The 19,742-nt window shown below is 41.3% G+C and overlaps 1 protein-coding gene across 1 annotated transcript in view; it reads right to left on the bottom strand.

Moving 5' to 3' along the window:
• Positions 1-10,736, bottom strand: part of Crot (carnitine O-octanoyltransferase) — a 29,448-nt gene extending 18,712 nt beyond the window's left edge. Inside the window, exons 1-6 of the mRNA XM_021163000.2 lie at positions 10,639-10,736; positions 10,012-10,107; positions 7,150-7,285; positions 3,257-3,381; positions 1,650-1,831; positions 1,314-1,438 (exon numbers count right to left, since the gene is read on the bottom strand). Of these exons, the coding sequence (XP_021018659.1) occupies positions 1,314-1,438; positions 1,650-1,831; positions 3,257-3,381; positions 7,150-7,264 (547 nt within the window). The 5' untranslated portion in view covers positions 7,265-7,285; positions 10,012-10,107; positions 10,639-10,736. The remainder of the gene's footprint in view (positions 1-1,313; positions 1,439-1,649; positions 1,832-3,256; positions 3,382-7,149; positions 7,286-10,011; positions 10,108-10,638) is intronic.
• Positions 10,737-19,742: the final 9,006 nt, after the last annotated feature.

Genomic DNA, 19,742 nt, shown 5'->3' on the forward strand with positions numbered 1-19,742 from the left:
AATGGGAATGGGTGGGTAGGGAAGTGGGGGGCGCTATGGGGGACTTTTGGGATAGTATTGGAAATGTAATTGAGGAAATTATGTAATAAAAATATTAAAAAAAAAAAAAAAAAAAAAGAAATATGACAAGGAACATCCCCACCAACCACAGTCTCTGGGTGTACAGAGGTCAAACAGAGCAGCTTACATAAACCTCGATTCCACCTATATACTCTCTTCATGTCACTCAGCATGAGATAAAGGTTTGGGATCCACTGTCACTCTGAGGAGGCTGAGTGAGGAATGTTCAAGTCCTTGCTTCATGAGGTCAAACACAAGAGTTAGTTATATACTCTGTGGGTTTCCCAAGAAGGGAAGGTATGGGTACTTATGGAAGCTAGCCATCTATCCTCACCACTACCATCAGAAATGGTAGGGCCATCTTGCTTTAACATGAATAAATGAAAATAGGATTCCTTCAGAAAAAGTTCAATAGTTGAGAATGAGGCACAAGGCAAAGAGCAGGAATAAACTAACTGTGACGGTTTGTATATTCTTGGGCCAGGGAGTGGCACCATTTGGAGCTGTGACCTGGTTGGAGTAGGTGTGCCTCTGTGGGTGTGGGCTCACCCTAGTTGCCTGGAAGTCAGTCTTCCACTAGCAGCCTTTGGATTAATACATAGAACTCTCAGCTCTCCTGCATCATGCCTGCCTGGATGCTGCCATGCTCCCACCTTGATGATAATGGACTGAACCTCTGAACCTGTAAGCCAGCCCCAATTAAATGTTGTTTTTATAAGACTTGCCTTAGTCATGGTGTCTGTTCACAGCAGCAAAACCCTAACTAAAACACTAACAATTATAGCAAGACACTATGGGCCAAAAGAGAGAGAAGAGTGTGGCTGTCCAGAGCACTAAGGCCATGATATGGTGTGTCACAATGTGGACACCAAAACAGCCAAGGTGGACCACTGATGGATGTGGCTGTTCCCAGGGATAACGGAAACTGCAACATTCGGGGTGATGGAGTTTTAAGTTAACAGGGTCTAGGGTGTATCTGCAGGAAAAAGACCTTACTGAAATAAAGGTTCTGATGAAAAAAATAAGGCCTTGGATAATGTATAACTAGGAGCTAAAGCCATTCTCCGTAATGTTCATCAAGAATATTACTGAGCTAGTAATGGGAGAGAAGACAGTTTCACAGAAAGTCTCTGATAAACTTTCCAGAACCCAACTGTTTAAAATAGTATCTTAGAAATCACCACAAAACTACTCAAATGTCAGTGCCCCCCCTGCCCTGCCAAATATCAGCCACATTCCATGTCTTTACTTACCAGTCTTAAAATAATTCATAATCGAATCTCTAGTAATTCCTGGAACCTTGCAGGTAGAAAACAACATTCGGAATTGGTTCATGTCTAGAGGAGTATTTCCAGATTTATGTACAGGCAATTTTTCTCTATTAAAAAAGCATTTTGATTAAAAAGTCATTATTAAAACTTGCTATAGAGCTACCACAACTATGTTATTCTCCCCCCAAATAGCCTAGTTAAATTGACAGCATCTGCTTATTTCCCACGTTGGGCAAGCTCACCTCTCAGCCTCTGTCAGGGCCCTTGGTGCCTGTCCCTTCTCAGTCCAACCCGTGCCAGGATCCTTGGCACTCTTACCTTCTTAGCAGCTGCCAGTAGTTCAAGTTGTGCCACAGCAGTAAGCTTCCTCTTTCTAACTGAGTGCCTTCCCTTGCAGGCCAGTAGTGCTCAAAATGAGGACACGGACCCACAAAGTTCACATTCAGTTGTGATGGAATACGTACGTCCAGGTAGGCAACATTGAGCCACCATTCTTCCAGCTAAAAGGAATTAAGAACATTACTTCTTCCAAATGCTCCATATGTAGCTGCTAGCAAGAGAACACGCTACATTTGTCCATTACCCTTCCAGCTCAAAACCACAGAGAATGAGAAATGCGGCTGCAATGACCTCCCTTCCCTTCTTCCCTCCTTCTCACTTTTTCGACCATTAACTCCTAAACACTAGCTGGTTTAGCTCCGCCATGAAACCCTACTACCCAACTTTCCCTATTAGCCAACAAGTTATTTAGGAGTCCTAGAGTCTAAGAGATATTCACTGAAGCACACTTAATAACAGTTATTGAGTAAGACACTTACAATGTTGCTTTACCAAATCAAAAAAACAAAAGCAAAGCAAAACAAACAAACAAAAAACCCTAAAATTCTACTTAGAAATGCAAGACCCTTCAGTATGCTTCAAACTAATTTACACTTTTCTCTGATACCCCTTTTTACCGTGTCCCCGGTCACAGCAAGTAACTGAATTTCTCACCGAAGTAATCTGATATTATCAGTTACCTGGCATTCTTTTTTTTTTTTTTTTTTTAATTGATGGCACGAAGTGTAGCTAGTTACCCAGAAAAAGACCAGAGTGAAAAAAGACTTCTTTACCTTTACCCCCATTTTAATGAAAATCTCCTCAAAATTGAGAACAAAGAAAATTGGAAGCAGATTGGTTTGTTTGGTTTTTTGGGGTTTTTTTTTGTTGTTTTTTTTTTGTTGTTGTTGTTGTTTGTTTTTTTGTTTTTTATCACAAAGAGCAATGTCTCAATGAAAACATCAGGCATTTTTCTCTATAAAATTGTAAGTCACCATCATTATTTTCCAACTAAGGCAACGCTTTCTAATGGTGAAACACCACCCTCTAATCCATGTACTGGAGAAGTGGTTACTTTCAAAGAGTCGGGAAAGACTTCTGGGAATGGAGACTAGGAAGTCAGAGCGTGTCCACTCCCACCTCTCCACGCTCTGTTTAGCTCTGTTGTGCCACCTGTGCCTGAGGATCTGTCAGGCTACGGTGGCCTGGAAGGCCCTTTCTAGCAAGCACGTCTGTAGCTCACCACATGGATGGGCGAGGCTCTGTAAGGCTCAGTGGAGAGCTTGCCTGGCATGTGTAACTCTGACTCCTGTGGCAATAGTGACCAACACACATACCACACACAAGAATTAAAATAGGGAGTCTGGGCTCCATTGTGGACTTACTGAGTCAGAAACTACTGATTCCAGGAAACCTCTATTTTAACACGTTCTCAAGAAGGAGAAAAGCTCACTTATAAAACAAATGCTTTCCAGTTAAATGAGTCACGCTGTTGTGTGTGACCATGACAATGACTTCAGGTGTTTTCTAGCAATGATGTAAACATAAAGCCAAGCACACTCTAAGTCTCCTTTCAATATCAAGTTTTCAGCTATAAGTATACATACCCAGTTTCGTTTTCCTTTAGCCCTTTCAAGTAACTTCTGATGCAAGCCTTTGCCAGCTCCTTCTTGAAACTTTCGAACTATTTCTTCAGTCTTCTTATACTCGGCTTCATTTGCGAATGGCTTCACTATAGAAAAAGTGATTCGACATAAGTATCTCCACACCATCTCAACCACTCGTACATAAATCTAAACACTGCTAGCACACAGGAAGGCTTTAGTTTGCAACATGAAAACTGTAATTTAAAAAAGAAAGAAAGAAAGAAAGAAAGAAAGAAAGAAAGAAAGAAAGAAAGAAAGAAAGAAAGAAAGAAAACAGTGGGTATTGTAATAATGTAGTCACAATATCCTGAAATTATCCCCAAATTACTGTAGCTGATAGTTAAAGAGGTGAAGCTATCATCTAGCTAGTACTGTAATAGAAAGTAAGTCCTATATAACCACAAATAAGAGAGATTAAAGCATTTTCCATTATTGCTTATGAAAATCAACTGTTTTGAAAATTAGTTTGTTAGAAATCAAATTAATGTATCCTTTTTCTTTCATATTTGCTTCTTTAAAATCTGAACTAGCACAATGTATAGTCCATTCCAAAATATGTTTTCAGAAAAAAGTAAAGTAAATACTCAAAAAGAGTCAATAATCTATGAATTTAAAATATGCTACTATGATAGGTTTTTTTTTTTTAAAGAAAAAAAAAGGTATTTAAAAAGCAAAACAAAATAGGTCTGAGATGACAGCTACTTTTTGGCATAAGTGCCTGGGTTTGATACCTAGAACCCATGTTAAAAATTAACAAACAAACAAAAATACAAACAGTATGAGATAGAGGCAAGCAGGTATACACCATCCAAAAAATAGTAATAACAAATGAAAAGGGATGGCATTCACATGCACACGCCTGCTTCCAGTTCAGCCAGGGAACCAGACATATAAATATCTCCAATCCTTCCAGAATCCCACTAAAGTGACAGTAAAGCAATTTTCAGAAGGAGTGCAGGGGCGCCAGAGAACTCAGCAGTTAGGAGCACTAGCTGCTCGCCACGGGCCCTGAGCTCACTTTCCAGCTCCCACGTGGCAACTCACAACCACCTGCAACGGGATCTGATGCCCTCTTCTGGTATTTTAGACGGACATACAAACAAAGCACTCATATACATAAAATACTTAAAAATATACCTAGAGTCCCAGCCACTCGAGAGGCTGAGGTGGGAGAAGTTCAAGGTCAGCCCGGGCAACATACTGGGACCCTGTTTCAAAAACCCCAAGGTAAACAAACATACCAACTGGGGGAGATGATGACTGGCTTGTAAAATAGAGAAAAGAAGTATCTAAGGCCAGGAAATAAAAGTCACAGAAAATACAAAAAATGGTCAAATGTAAGTCAAGAAACAAGCTAATTCTGATAGTTGAATCCAGGGTTCAAGAATTCAAGGCACAAGGTACCTCCAAAAACAAACAGAAGACAAAGAAGGATGAACAAGATGGCTGCAGGGTCTTCTCCCAAATCAGAGCCAGGCACCCATCTCACAACTCTCTCAGCGCCAGGAAAAATATTGAAAGTGAATCACATGAAACAGAATGCCTGGATTCTGTCCACATCAAATAAGTGGAATTGTACTGAAAATACACATCCTATATTCAATATTCATGAAAACCAGCAGATGCAAACAGTATCTGTCTGTACTATACACACACTGACACGATACTGAGCCATAAAAAATAAAATGAAATACTGACATTGGTTACAACCCAAATGGAACTGGAAAATGCTAAATGAACAAAGCCTAGAATGGTAACCAACACCATTCGGAAACACTGATACCTGGAGGGGGAGATGCAGGGAGGGTGTGGAAAGTAGCCAGTGGCTACTAAGTGAGACTCACGTTATGGCGGGCTACTGCAGACAGGAATACTTCTCCTGAGTATCTCAGAGAGAAGATTTTTGAATGTTTTTGACATAATGAAACAATGTCTGAAGAGACAGATGTTTGACCTACTATAAACATTATACAGTATACATATAGTGAAATCACACAGTGGCAGCTCATGAGCGTGTGTGTGTGTGTGTGTGTGTGTGTGTGTGTGTGTGTGTGTGTGTGTTTTCAGAACTCGAGTACAGGAAGGAGTGCTGTGAACTGAAGTCCTCTGGACACAACACCGCTGATGTGCTCATGATGTTGGCCCTGGGTTTATCTGCACAAGACCAAGAGAGCTAATTCCAGCAGGGAGTGGGGAGGGGCTCTCAAGGCTTCACCGCTAGCAGAGGGAGAGGAGCTGATGGCTACTGAGAGAGAATTACTTTTCTTTAGAAGTGTAGCACCTATCAGCTCCCCTGTCCCACTGCAGGACTCATACAGGTAGCAGTAGCTAGAATCTGCGGGTTAGTTAGATAAATCAGTAAATGGCTTTAACAGGTACATGAAGATGGGAAGGAGAAGAGGCGGGAAGCACTAAGATCTTCAGTAGGAGGGACCCCAAAGTCAGAATGGCCCCATTTCCCATAAGGAACAAACAAGGCCTTCCAAAGTCTTAAAGCACACCCAATTCAGAAATCTACACTCAGCTAAAAAAAAAAAAAAGAAGAAGATAAAAATCAAGTAAAAACATTTAGCTCTTTTTTGCCCTCCTCAAATATTCTTCCCCAGGCAGGATGAAGCGATATGAGGAAGTATACTAAGAAAGAGTAGGTAGGAGAGAAGCGAAGAGTGTTAGCAAAGGGAACGCTCTGCACAGCAGCTGTGCAGCAAGTGCAAAGAAAAGAGGGAAGACAGGGAGGAGAAGAGAAAGAAAGGAGGGCAGGGGAGGAGAAGGGAGAGAGCTCCACAAGGCATGGTTTCCAAGAGGAAATACAACTGAGTCAAGAGTACTCACCCAGGCAAATGTTTAGGAACAAATTATGAATACAAAGAAAAAAATTAAGCAATGAAGAAAGAGGAAATGCAGCAAATACGTACCAAAGTGAAATGACACGCTCATTCATGAACAACTATAAGGCTGTAAGCCAGTGCTTCTCTACCTGTGCAACCCTTAGGGGGTTGAATGGCCCTTTCACAGGGGTCACCTAAGACCACCAAAATACACATTTGAAATTTACATTGTGATTCAAAACAGTAACAAATTTACAGTTACAAAGTATGATCAAAAATACTTTTATGGCTGTGGGTCACCACAACATGAGGAGCAGCAGCAAGGGCCACTGCATCAGGAAGGGTGAGGACCACTGCTCTAGACCCTGAACGGCCAGCCAAATTAAGGTAAAGATTTATTAAGATCAGGTGGGCCAGGCAGTGGTTGCGCATGCCTGTAATCCCAGCACTTGGGAGGCAAAGGCAGGTGGATTTCTCAGTTCGAGGCTAGCCTGGTCTACAGAGTGAACTCCAGGACTACCAGGACTACACAGAGAAACCCTGTCTCGAAAAACAAAAGAAACAACAACAAAAAAAGATCAGGTAGCTGCTAATTTAAAATCCTGATTTTATATATAGATAATGAGAATGTGAGGGAAATTTGGATATGACGGATTGTACATATGCTCTAGACAGATGTTAGGGAACAAACATCAAAACTATTTTAAGGAATTAATTCATAATGTCAAAACTACAAGATCCAAGAAATGGAAGATTATTTCAAATATGGAGAGAGCAAAAGAAACAGAGAGGATTTCAAAATCTTTGCCCTCTGTGGACTTAGTACAAGGAGGTAGAGACAGAGGACTTCCATTTACACTGCAGACCTACTAATACTATCTGACTTTCCAAACTATGGGGAAACAACTTTCAAAAAGCTTTGCATGTTTTAAGGATGAGCCTGGAGGCACCCGCAATGAGACCCCAATCAACATCATTTCTACGTTACTAACAACATTAAGCTACACTGGACAATTATGAACACACCTGATTCGAGGTATTTTTTTAATGATTCTTCAAGTGAAGGAACAGGCAATGACGGAAGAGAGTCCTGGTACTGAAATGTCCGTTCTTCAACTGATTTAGTCAATTGATTTTCCATGATATAGTCACAGTAAGAAAACTAAAAGAAAAAACAGGCGGGACATCGGTCACAACGTCAAACCCCTGAGCTATTTGTAAACTTGTCAAATAAGGAAAAGTAGCTTCACTATTAAGAATGTGAGCTTAGCATGCCAGGAACAATGTGTCATCAGAAAGATGTGGCCACCCAACACCAGGTAGTGCGGTGTTAGAGAAAACATGCTTACTCCTAACCTTCACACTGTCTTCTAGAGGCAACATTCTCTGCCACTTCACATATGCAAACAAGCATTTCAGGTTTAGTCACGTTTAAGAAGTCACACTTGGTACCCAAATGCCGATGTGTTAGGTTACAATCTCCCCGCTGACCAGGAGGTATTACAGGCCATTAGGGAACTGCAGAGAGTCTTGCTGGGTGGGTAGGATTAGATGTGTAGAACAAGATTATGGTCTGAGAAATTCTCAAAAGTATATGCAGAGGTGTAGAGCATGGGATATTATAGACTGTAAGAATTCATGTGACAGGCTGATGTCACTTAACACTGTGCAGATGGCATGGGCCCTAATCACACTGGCTTTGAATATCACAAACCAAACTTCAATATTTTCTACATTTGTGGTAATTTTCATCAAAATAAAACAAACACCATATATGAATAGGCTATATTGGTATTGAGTAAAAAATAAGTTTTCTGAGAAAATCATTTATAGATCCTATATAAAACCAATAACTAAGAAAACAGAGAATTGATACTGAGTGAAAATTTCCTGTCCTTTTATATCCTATTTTAAAATAGCAAAGTTAAATAAAATATACTATTCATATGTTATAAAAGTTAACAATACCAAAAACAAAGGCATGGTAGATTATTTTTGACTAATACCTTTTTCTCCCATTATTAACCAAATCTAGAATTTTTGCTGTATACATATATAGTGACCTATCCATATTTCTCCTGTCCTCTGCATGTGTCACCTTCTGGTCACAGTCCTCAGATGCATGGCATATGTTTTCCTTACTCTTTATCTCTTTCTCAGTGCTGATCCAGCTGGCTGCCAACCAGAACAAGCACCTGGGACCCATTTACAGAAGCCATTTTGCCAGAATCACCTTTCTGGCCCTACTTCTAGATGAGAAAGGAAATGGAAGGAGAGGACAAGGCCCAGTGCTGGGTATGGTGGCATGTACCTAGCTGCAGAAGCAAGAGGACGCTTCAGCCCAGGGTAATGTAGTGAGACTAGATGATAACAACAAAGCCCTCTTGCTTTCTTAATACCATGTCTTGTTGGCTTTGTTACAGCGAGGAGGTTAGACTGTTCTAGTAATATAACCAGACAATGCATTGGACCTCAAAGCTCCACCCCTTCCTTTTTAATGGTTTTGCTTACATCCCATTTGAATATTGATAAACCACTTTGGATCTGACAGAAATATAGTTCTCGGTCCTAAATATAGACTCAGCCATGTTCTAACCATTTGCTCCTAGGCAAGTGACTGGAAAAAACAGGACCATTTATTTGGTAGTGGGCTGCCATAGCATACATGAGGAAATAAAGGACAGCTCGCAGGAGTTCATTCTCTTTTCTACCATGTGGGTCCTGGGGATCACACTTGGGTCATCAGGTTTGCCTGCAGGTGTCAATATCCAATGAACCATCTCACTGAGCCTCAAAATTTGTCTTTTTTGGGGGGGCAGGGGTTAGAATATTACTATATACCCCAGACAGGCTTGGAACTAACTTTTGTCAGACAGGCTTGCCTGAATTCACATGGGTCAGCCTGCCTCTGACTCTCTGGTGCTGGGGATATATGCCACCAACACCCACCCAGCTCTAGGCAAGTAACTTTAATTGAATCTCTTTATCTTGGCATGTATAACCATATAATTAGTCATCAGACTTTTTAATGCCATAAAAACAACTCATCCTGAAACAACTATATTATGGACTATAGTGGGCAGAATTGTTATGATGACCTAAACTCCTACCTACTCTTTTTAGTCCCAAGAACTTGTCATTATGATAGAACATCATTGCTCCTATGGTTGCAACTGGGTTTCAAAAAAAAAAAAAAAAAAAAAGCTTAAAATAGAGAGGACCTAACCTAATCATTTGAGTGCTTGGGCAGAGATACTGCCATACCTCTGTGTCTACATCTATGTCTTTAATGATCTGTGTCTACATCCATGTCCTTAACGAACTCAGAGACAAACAGGACTCGCAGGAAATGGGATTAATTCTAATGCAAGTGAACAGGAGTTAGACTCTGCCAACTTGAATGAACCTGAAAAGGGAGTCTCCCCCTCAAACTTCAGAAAGTAACTCATAACAGAAACCCTGGTCTCTCCTTTTGTGTGTCCATGCAGGGTAAGCAGCTAAGCTCGCTCGGACTTCAGATCTTCAGAAACTCAAAGTCTGTGTTCCTTTAACCACTAAACTTGTCACTGTCTGCTCTAACAGCAATAGGAAACTAATGCAAGCATGCCGGGCAAGCTGCTCTCATTACACTTCCTTGTCACTTAACAGATCCCACAAAGAAGACCGGAGTACTAATTTTATGCCTGCTGTAGTGCTTAGCCCCTGCAAGGTTAAGCCGACTACAGATTCTTTAAGAGTTGTCTTAAGTTTTCAACCATATAAAACTAAGTTAAATGATTCCAATAAAATTAAGAAAACGATGACAGTGGACTTTCTGAAAGCAAGGTGATATGAACGCGAGAGAGGTGGGAAAACAGAACCAGGAAGTAAACAAATAGGGTCACATACCAGTAAACCGCGAAGAAGTGCTCAGGACCTCCAGGAGCGTGCTTGAACAATTCGGATTGGAAACCACAGGGAACCCGAACTGGCCAAGCCTGGTGACTGCGGAAAGGAAGAAATACACTCAAGTAAGGATCAGGAAAAGAGAAAAGGCTAGTGACAGAAGCTGGAAATACAAGAACGGACATCTGCTAGACATCAAGTTTATATCACTACAGAGCTAGCTATGTTCCAAGCAGCCTATCAGATGGACCCAAGGGGCATCAGGAACCTTCCGTGCCCGCAGAAGCAGAAAGCAATAAAGTTCAGAAACTCCTCCCACCAAAACAAGGGCAGCTTCGCACCGAGGGTAAGGACAAGGGGAGAAAAACCAAGAAACATGCAACCAAGAAACATGCACACGCAAAACCAATCGATCGATCAAGCACCCCCATACTCTAGCAAGGCCGGTGCAACTGAGAGGGGACACCCCAAACCAGAAGGGCAAGATGCTCGGGGGGGAGGGGGGGTGCACCACGCCTCAGCGCACAGCCCGACCGCACTCAGCTCGGCTTCCCGCTACTGCAATACCCTTCGACCCCCTCGCCATGTGGGAGGGGAAGGAGAGGGAGCAGCCGGCCCCAGAATCCTCACCTCCCGCACCCCTCTTGTCCCTCTGCGTCGGCCTGCAAGCTCTGGGCTGCCCTGAGGCCGGACCAGAACGGAAAACCGCGAGGGTCCCGCCCTGCGCGCGTCGGGGAACGGGATTGGACGGGAAGCCGCGAGGGTCCCACCCCGCGCTGGAAGGGGTGGGCTGTCGAGGCTTGCTGGTCCCGCCCCCGCCGGGTTCTCCGGCTCTGGTGGCGTCCAAGGCTGCGGACCCCGGGAACGCGAACAGAAAGTCGGATGAGCGCTCTGCAGTCCCTGCTACCGCAGCTTCCTTCCGGATGCTGCGGGAGATTGGCCTCCGTCCAGAGATGTAGGCGGCTCTGCCCACTCTCGGGCACAGCTCTGTGGCTGCGTAAGGAGGCCCACGGCTCAGCCTGCTTTTCGCCGAACTCTTAGGGGCTTGGCGCTGTGTTCTTTCTTCCCAGTCGCTCCCCCTTGCGAGTGCCAGCCTCCTTTGCATGGCCCAGGCAAGAATTTATACTACTTTAGATATAAATTTAAGCATCTATACTGAGACATTTTATTTTGTCTACCCTGTGTGCTGGCAAGAGAATAGCAGGCGAATGGATCCGGTTTGGCCTCGTCGCCTCTTTGAGACTAAGATTTGGCCAACTCCCAGCCCTCTAGGGCAAGCCCTTGCAGTCTCTAGCGATGGTCAAGCTTCAAGCTTTGATCTGGCCTGAATATTTTTATCATCCAAGAAGTTGCGTTTTTAAAAAGCTAGCACGTTCTAGAGGAAGACTATGAGGTAATTTTAGTTTCACAGGTCAATGCCCTTTTTCCATTTACCTCCTGAAATAAATTGATACAATTTTAAGCGTATATACACTTTTTATTTGTACTTCTGTTTTGTTTTCGTGGAAGGAAAAATATTTTACCTGCTCATGCATAGTTAAGTTGTACAACAGTTTAAAGACTTCATTTCAAATTGGCATATTAAAAGCTGCTGTCTTTCCGAAATCCTTTTGAGTTTCCTGCAGAATTTCTAATATGTTTCATGACTGCACAGGGTTGCTGGAGGTATTATTACATAATCAAGCTGGATAATCTCTCTAAGCTTGTCAAAGCGACTGTGTTAAAGAACTTTTCCCCCTCATAGTATGTAAGTGTTCCGTTCTGGATATTATATTATGCTTAGAAAATAGAATTCTTAGACTGACTGGATTTCTCAGAAACCTTCATTGTCTTTTTTTTTTTTTTTTAGTAAAAAAAAAAATTGGCACCTCTTTAGAAGTTTCCGCATATTGAATGTGTTGCTGGTGGCAAAGAATTTAGGGCCACTCACCTTCACTGTTTTTGTGAGTTTGGTAATCTCACCAAACCAGGCCTTTACGCAGGGTCTCTAACACTGAGCTATGAGCCCTGCTGCGAGTTTCTCTTCTTCCTGGTTTTGTTAAGCAAAAACAGTGTCTCCATGAAGATCGTGGCTTCTCACAAAGAGAAAACCTCGGGACTGAAGAAAATCAGTGGAACCTGGAGAATGTGAGGAAAATGACCATCTCTGGAAAACTATAATTAAGCAGAGTCCTGAAAATATTTTCCACCAAATGTATAATAGACATTTTAATGTCAAATTTAAAATCGGGTAGCACTCAGATTAAATTTGAACAAGCTTGTATTTCTTAGCTCAGAATAGACAGATCTTGATGGCTGAGGAAGATATTCCAAGCTTTTGGAGTATGTCTTATAGCAACAACTTGTCCCAAGTCTTAAAATTGACTATTAAAGTTTATATAAAAAAAATCATTCGGACTGGAGAGATGGCTCAGCAGGTAAGAGCACCGTCTGCTCTTCCACAGGTCCTGAGTTCAAATCCCAGCAACTACATGGTGGCTCACAACCATCCATAATGAGATCTGACTCCCTCTTCTGGAGTATCCAACCGGAGTGAGCAGAGGTCCTAAAAATTCAATTCCCAACAGCCACATGAAGGCTCACTACCATCTGTACAGTGTACTCATATACATAAAATAAATAAATCTTTTAAAAAAATCATTCATTTATGTGTATGAAGGGATCCATATGGACCCAAGACCCCAGGGCAAGGGACTACCTCTGGCTAGAGAGGAGGCAGATGTGGCACATAGGCAAATGACAGTGTCAAGTCAAGGGCAAGCCCGGGGCTAGGATGAGGTGTTGACTTTCATTAGACAAATTGGGTAAGTCAAAGGAGGGGAAGGGTGATAGGTGAACTGCAATACTTTGATAACTAGAATTTGGTAGTCAGCCTCAGGAGACGGAAATGACCAAAAAAGGGAATCGACCTTGTTGGCTAGCTTTAGGAATAGAATCTAATAGTTTCTAGCAAGACAGTGGGAATCAGGGAGAAAGGCAATGCCTACCAGAGCCATCTGTGACGTGCTCGGGCTGGCTAGAGTCCATTCAGTGTAGCTCTTTCTCCATACGCTACCAAATTAAAAGGAAGACTTTTACAGACAAGACTGGATAGCGTGGACCACAAAAATTATAAGAATGTCCTAATTTCTTGTATCTATCTTTAAAGCTAGCTTACTTATAAGGCTTGTGAATTTATTGAGTAATGGAATGTAGTATATAGCCTTAATCTATGGGATAGGCCTCTAACCCAAATTTATCCAAATTGAAGAAATATATTTTCTTATTTTTAATGAGGGGATAGTATGGGCATAGTGATTTTGGGGAACAGCCAACAGCAAACTAGAGTAAGCTAGATACAAATAGATGATGTTAAAAATCAACTGTGCTGTCTCACTGGGCCCTCTAAAATGACGATCCTCCATACAAGGGCATATGCATACTGTCTCACACAGATGGGCTCACTTTAGCACTAGATAGCTTTTGATTGCCATTGTGTATAAAAGTCTGCTTCCGAATCCTAGGAGACGTGTAACTTAACTATGAGCTCTTCATACCTCAGACAAGTTCCTTACTCCCAAACAGAGCATTTCAATGTTTACAGCTGTATTGAGATGTAACTTATATTCCAAAAAAAAAAAAAAAACCCACTCCTTTAAAGTGTATAAATAAATACTTAATTATATTTGTAGTTATGTTGTCTGTGTTAGTTTGCTATCTAGTCCTGTAGTAAAGCACTGACCACTTCTGTTAGAGTAGAAATGATGGAGACAACAACATGGAAATAAGGGAGACCAACTTCTACAAAAGCTAACTGTGCTTTGATCAGAGCAATGAAGGGCAGAGGTCTCTCCAGTTCTGTTCCCTTGCAGTCTCAACATTTCAAGTATCAAAAAATTAAATTAAAAAAAAAAATCTGTAGTGTGTGGTTTCTAGTACCCTGCTTTAAGCTCTGGTGAACCAAGCCCTGCACAGGTTCCCTTGGATCCTCAAGTGAAAGACACACACACACACACACACACACACATTAGCTTATTTTTAATATGCTTTTAACTCAGTGGCCAGGATCTTCTACACCTCCTGTGATGCTTTCAATACGCTTGCCTAGGGAGTGGCACTATTTGGAGGTATGGCCTTGTTGGAATAGATGTGTCCCTGATCCTAACCGGCAAAAGCTGTTAGCAATGTGTCAACTTTCCTGTCCAGTTTCTCAGCTCACCTGAGGTTTGGGAGTTATTAGCCCTTTAAAAAGCAACTTGAGCAAGAAAGGGCTTATTTGGCTTATACTTCTACATCACAGTCCATAATTAAGAGAAGCCAAGGCAGGAACTGAAGCCGAGATCATAGAGGAATGCTTGCTCTCTGTGACTTGCTCAGCCTGTTTTGTTAACAAGACTATCTGCCCAGGAAGTCATAGCCCATCAATCAAGAAAATGCCCCCACAGACATGTACATAGGCCAATCTGAATTTCTCATCTGGTTTCTTCTTGTCAGGTGCCTCTAATTTGTGTCAAGTAGGCAAAAACTAGCCAACGCATAGTTATAATGTAATTTTTAGAATGTTTTGTTACTCCTCCAAAGAAGTATCATCAGCAGTCACTCACTATCCATCCCTGCCCTTGACTTCCCAGCCCTGTGTGACCAGCCATGTACTGTCTGTCACTGTAGATGTACCTGATCCAGGAACTTTGTAGGAGCTGAATCATACACTAGCTGGCCTTTTGTAACTGGAATTCTTTTACTTACACTCTTCAGATTCACCTCTGGTTTTGCCTATAACTATTTCTTTATTTTAATGCGCCATATAATATCACAATCTATGAATGAATATACCATATTCTGTCTATCCATTCATTAGGTAACTGTTGCCACCTTTTGATTTTCTTTGTGTCTGTTTATGTTTGTGGGCATTAGTATGTGTATGAGTGCATGTTGGTATCAGAGAACAACCTTAGATATTGTTCCTGGGTTGCCGTCTACCCTTTTCTCTTCCTTTTTTAGATAGGTTCTCTTACTGGCCTGGAACTCCCTGAGTAGGCAAACCCAGCAAGCCCTACAATCTCCCTGTCTCCACTTGCTTCTCCAGCCCCAAATGTGTACCAGCACACCTATCTTAAAAAAAAAAAAACTGGGTTCTAAGGTCAAAACTCAAGTCCTTATGCTTACAAGTCAAGCCTTTTATTGACTAAGGTCTCACCCCAACATTTGTTTTTTTTTTTGAAATAGGGTCTCATGTAGCCCAGGCTTGTCTTGAACTAGAAAAAAAAGAAATCAGTTGAAGATAAGTTTGAACTTCTTGGCCCTCCTATCTCTGCTTCCCAATTTTGTACCACCATGCCAGCTTCCCTTTTGATTTTTTAAAACCGTCCAACTATACACTTATGTTTTCAGTTACCCTAGGCACATCTTAAGAGTAGAAATGTGTGATAGGAATTCTATGTCTAACACTTTTAGAAAATGTCAAGCTGTTTTGTAAAATTGCTGTAACATTTTTATGTATCGGCCAACACTTTTCCATTTTCCAGATTACACTAAGGAAACAATAAATACCATTTGCTCCTGCCATTTTCACTATCACCAGCCTAGTGGGTACAGCTTGTAGGTTTTATTTGCAGGTTTTATTGTAGGTTTTATTTTGTTTATCTCTACAAACACTATCACTGACTTAAGTTCATGCTCTTACTAGCCACTTATACACCTTTAAATAAACGTCTCTACTGATCTTTCACTCCATCTTATTGTTGACTTACAAGTTGTTGTAAACTGTCCTCTGAGCCACACCACCATCATCTTTAGAGTTCTGTTGGTCTGCTCTCAAAACACTATAATAGCTGGGCTTTTTGACTACTGATATTCCCGTTAAGAAAGAGAGAGAAGGAGTCATGAGACCCTTTTCTTAGTATCAGTCATCTCTTGCAATAGGCTGTGTGGTTACAATTCTGACAAAATTATACATGGCCTTGGGGAAGGACCAGAGAATATAGGGAAGGACTGTACTGATAGCAGACTGTCCAGTGTGGATGCTTTCTGAACAGCAATACTTCTATGCAGACACCTACACTCATTGCTCTGTGCATAAGTCTAATAAATATATTGGTTCTCTATTGGGACCTTAGAAGGAGGGGCGGATGTTTTTTATATCTTTCAGGGAAGGAATTTTAGCCACACAACTGTTTCACCTATATTCTGAATACAAGACCCTTCTCAGATAAATGATTTGCAAATGTTATACTCCCACTCTCTGTGCTGTCCTTTCACTTTGTTGATGATTACTTGGGGGGGTGGTGGTGATAATAACAGCCCCCTAGGCTCATATATCTGAATGCTTGGTTCCCAGGTGGTGGAACTGTTTGGTAAGGATTAGGAGGTACAGTCACATTGGAAGAGGTGTGTCACTTGGGACAGATTTTGAGGTTTCCAAAAATCACACATACACACACACACACACACACACACACACACACAGCTTCACATTTGATGATCAAGGTGTAAGCTCTCAGCTACTGCTTCAGTGCTGTAGCTGCCTACCTACTGCCATGTTTCCCACCATAATGATCATGTATTCTAACCCTCTGAAACTGTAAGCTCCAAATAAACTCTCCCTCGTTTAAATTCCTTTGGCCATGGTGTCTTATCACAGCAATAGAAAGTAACTAAGACCATGCCTGTTATAGTATATGCTTTTTTTAAAAAAGATTTATTTATTTATTATTATATGTAAGTATACTGTAGCTGTCTTCAGACCCACCAGAAGAGGGAGTCAGATCTCATTACAGATGGTTGTGAGCCACCATGTGGTTGCTGGGATTTGAACTTCGGACCTTCGGAAGAGCAGTCGGGTGCTCTTACCCACTGAGCCATCTCACCAGCCCTAGTATATGCTTTTTATTTCATGAACAGTCCAAGTAATCCATTGTTAAAAAAAATTTGTGATGATTTATCTAATCAATCATTATGTCCTTTAAAGATTTTTATAGGCTTTTTCCCTTAGTTTATGAGTGTGAGTGTGTGTGTGTGTAAAATCGTGGTACAAATCCATTTTGTGTGTGGAATTACATTTGTCCCAGAACTACCTGATACAAAGACTTTTCTTTGCCCAGTGATACCTTTGGTCCATTTGTCAAAAATCAACATCTCAAATGTTAGAGTCTGTGTATGGAGTCTCGGTTGTATTGGATTCGCCCATGTGCCTAGCCTTATCCAACACAGTTTGTCTGAGACAGCCAAACTTGTTTTCCTTTTCAAAGCTGTTTTAGTTATTCAGGATCTCTTACTTTTAGACACAAGATTTTGCAATATAGCTAGAGACTCCAGAATTCATTTAATACATAAATGTTGACTTTTTGTGTTCATTATATGTTGGGAGCGACCCTGTTTGAATGTTAACTGCCTTGTTAGTCATAAGTGCTTACTTACAAAGTCTTGGCCTTAGTGGAAAAGTATTAGCTTAGTTGAGATTTCTGTGGGAAAAAGTTGAGGCCTCTATGGGAAAGTACTACCCCCAGTTAAGAACAAATAGCTATAGATCTTGTGGACAGGTACCTAGCAACCCATTCTGTTCTGTTCCTTCTGCTGAACTTTTTACCTGGCCAATATCCTGCTTTTGGGAACAGGTGTGTTCTCCCAGAAACAAAGGGATTCTGCGTCATCCCCCTCCCCATACCCTGCTTCTGTGGGCATAAAACCTGCCTGGGAACAATAAAAATTTGACAGCTTGATCAATCAGACTTGCTGTCCGTTCTTGTGTTTCTCGCCTTTCATTCTCTCCACAGGTGATTCCCCAGACCCTGTTAGACTATTCAGCAGGCCTGGACAATTATACTTCTTAGAAATTAATCTAATATGCTTAGTGAACTGTAAACATTCTTTTTTTTTTATTATTACTCAGCTACATCTTAATTTACACAATTGCTATGAGGATACTGGTATTTACAATGTAAAGCTTGGTAGGAATGTTTATTAATAGCATCAAATTTATACTCTATATGTTATATAACAATCAAGCTTATGATTTCTAAGGACTATCACAGTACGTATAGCTATCCTAAAAAAATAATGAAAATGATATCTACGTATCCTCAAGTAGATTCCAAGTTTTTTTTTTTTTGTTTCAGTTTAAATAACTATGGTTTACCCTTCCACATGCCGTGATCACCCATATATCTTAATAGCAGTAGTGACTAGTCAACAATTCATATATTCCTGGGAATATGATATTACCATAAATATAACATTGAAAATCATCTCACAAAACACTCACTCATGCAACTGTGGGTTGCCTGACTAATTACAGTATATCTTCTTTGCCAACATTTGAACCTAATTTTTTTGTTGTTTATTTTGTCATTAAGATAAATTCTCACTATGTTGAATAGGCCAGTCTCAAACTCATCCACTTAAAAGTGATTCTCTGGCTTCTGCCTCCAATTAACTGGAACTATAGACATGTACAACCACCTATCCTGCATATCTTACTCTTTAATAGTACTTTTCAAGTTCTATTTATGTCTTTTAAATTAACATGAACTATTGTAGCAATATAACAATTCCACTTCATCATAGACACTCCAAAAAATGTCATTGTGATTTCTAATCTGTCCTCTTTCTTGAAATGTAATTTGTTCTAGTGCTAGAGATGAAACCAGCACCTCCAACCTGATAGTCAAGATATCTACCTTGAAGCTTTATCTTCAACTACTAGACTGTGGTGGGTCGATTAAGATTGGTTCCCATAGACTCCCATATTTGAATGCTCATGAGGGATTTACATTTTTGACAAGGACTAGAAGGTATGGCACTGTTGAAGGAATTTCATCACTAGAGATGGGCTTTGGCTTTTCAAAAGTCCATACAAGCCCACTGTCTCCCTCTCTTTCTGTGGACCAGAATATAGCTCTCAACGACTTCTCCACTCCACCACCGTGCTTGCCATGTCTGCTGCCAGGCTTCCGTCAATGATCATAACAGAACAAACTTGAAACTGTAAGCAAGTTGCCCCTACCCCCAATTAAATGTCTTCTTTTAGCTGGATGTGGTGGTTCAAGCCACCAAATCCCAGAATTCATGAGGCAGAGACCTCTAATTTTGCAGCCAGGCTGGTCTACAGAAAGAGTTCCAGAATAACTAGCACTACACAGAGAAGCTTTGTCTCACATATGCCTTGTAGCCTCCCTCAGCCTTGAAGCAGGCTGATCCAGACTTTGACCTTGCTGCCACTAAGAAGGAGATTACCTAGGGTAGAGCCTTCTGACCTTGATGGCTCTATTTTCTCTTCTCCAAGACTCTGCTTCCTGCTGAAAGGTCATTGAGACATTCAGGAGACACACCCTGTAGATTGCCTACAGGCTGGCTCCAGACACCAAGAATGGGCTGGCGGGGTATTGGCCCCTCTTTATAAGCACCAACTCTCAGTAAACTTCAGAGGCTTTGAACAGAAGGGTTTGTCTTGGGCTCATTATTTTCTTGCCATCTGATCTCTTTGAACCCCAGTCCACCTTTCAGGGGAAACCAGTTCGTATGCTACAATGCTCCACCTGCAGTCAAATGCTTTAATAAGAGTTGCCTTGGCTGCCATATCCGGGATCCATCCCATAATCAGCTTCCAAACGCTGACACCATTGAATACACTAGCAAGATTTTGTTGAAAGGACCCAGATATGGCTGTCTCTTGTGAGACTATGCCGGGGCCTAGCAAACACAGAAGTGGATGCTCACAGTCAGCTATTGGATGGATCACAGGGCCCCCAATGGAGGAG

Source organism: Mus caroli, chromosome 5 (assembly GCF_900094665.2).
Source record: "Mus caroli chromosome 5, CAROLI_EIJ_v1.1, whole genome shotgun sequence".
Classification (NCBI taxonomy): domain Eukaryota; kingdom Metazoa; phylum Chordata; class Mammalia; order Rodentia; family Muridae; genus Mus; species Mus caroli.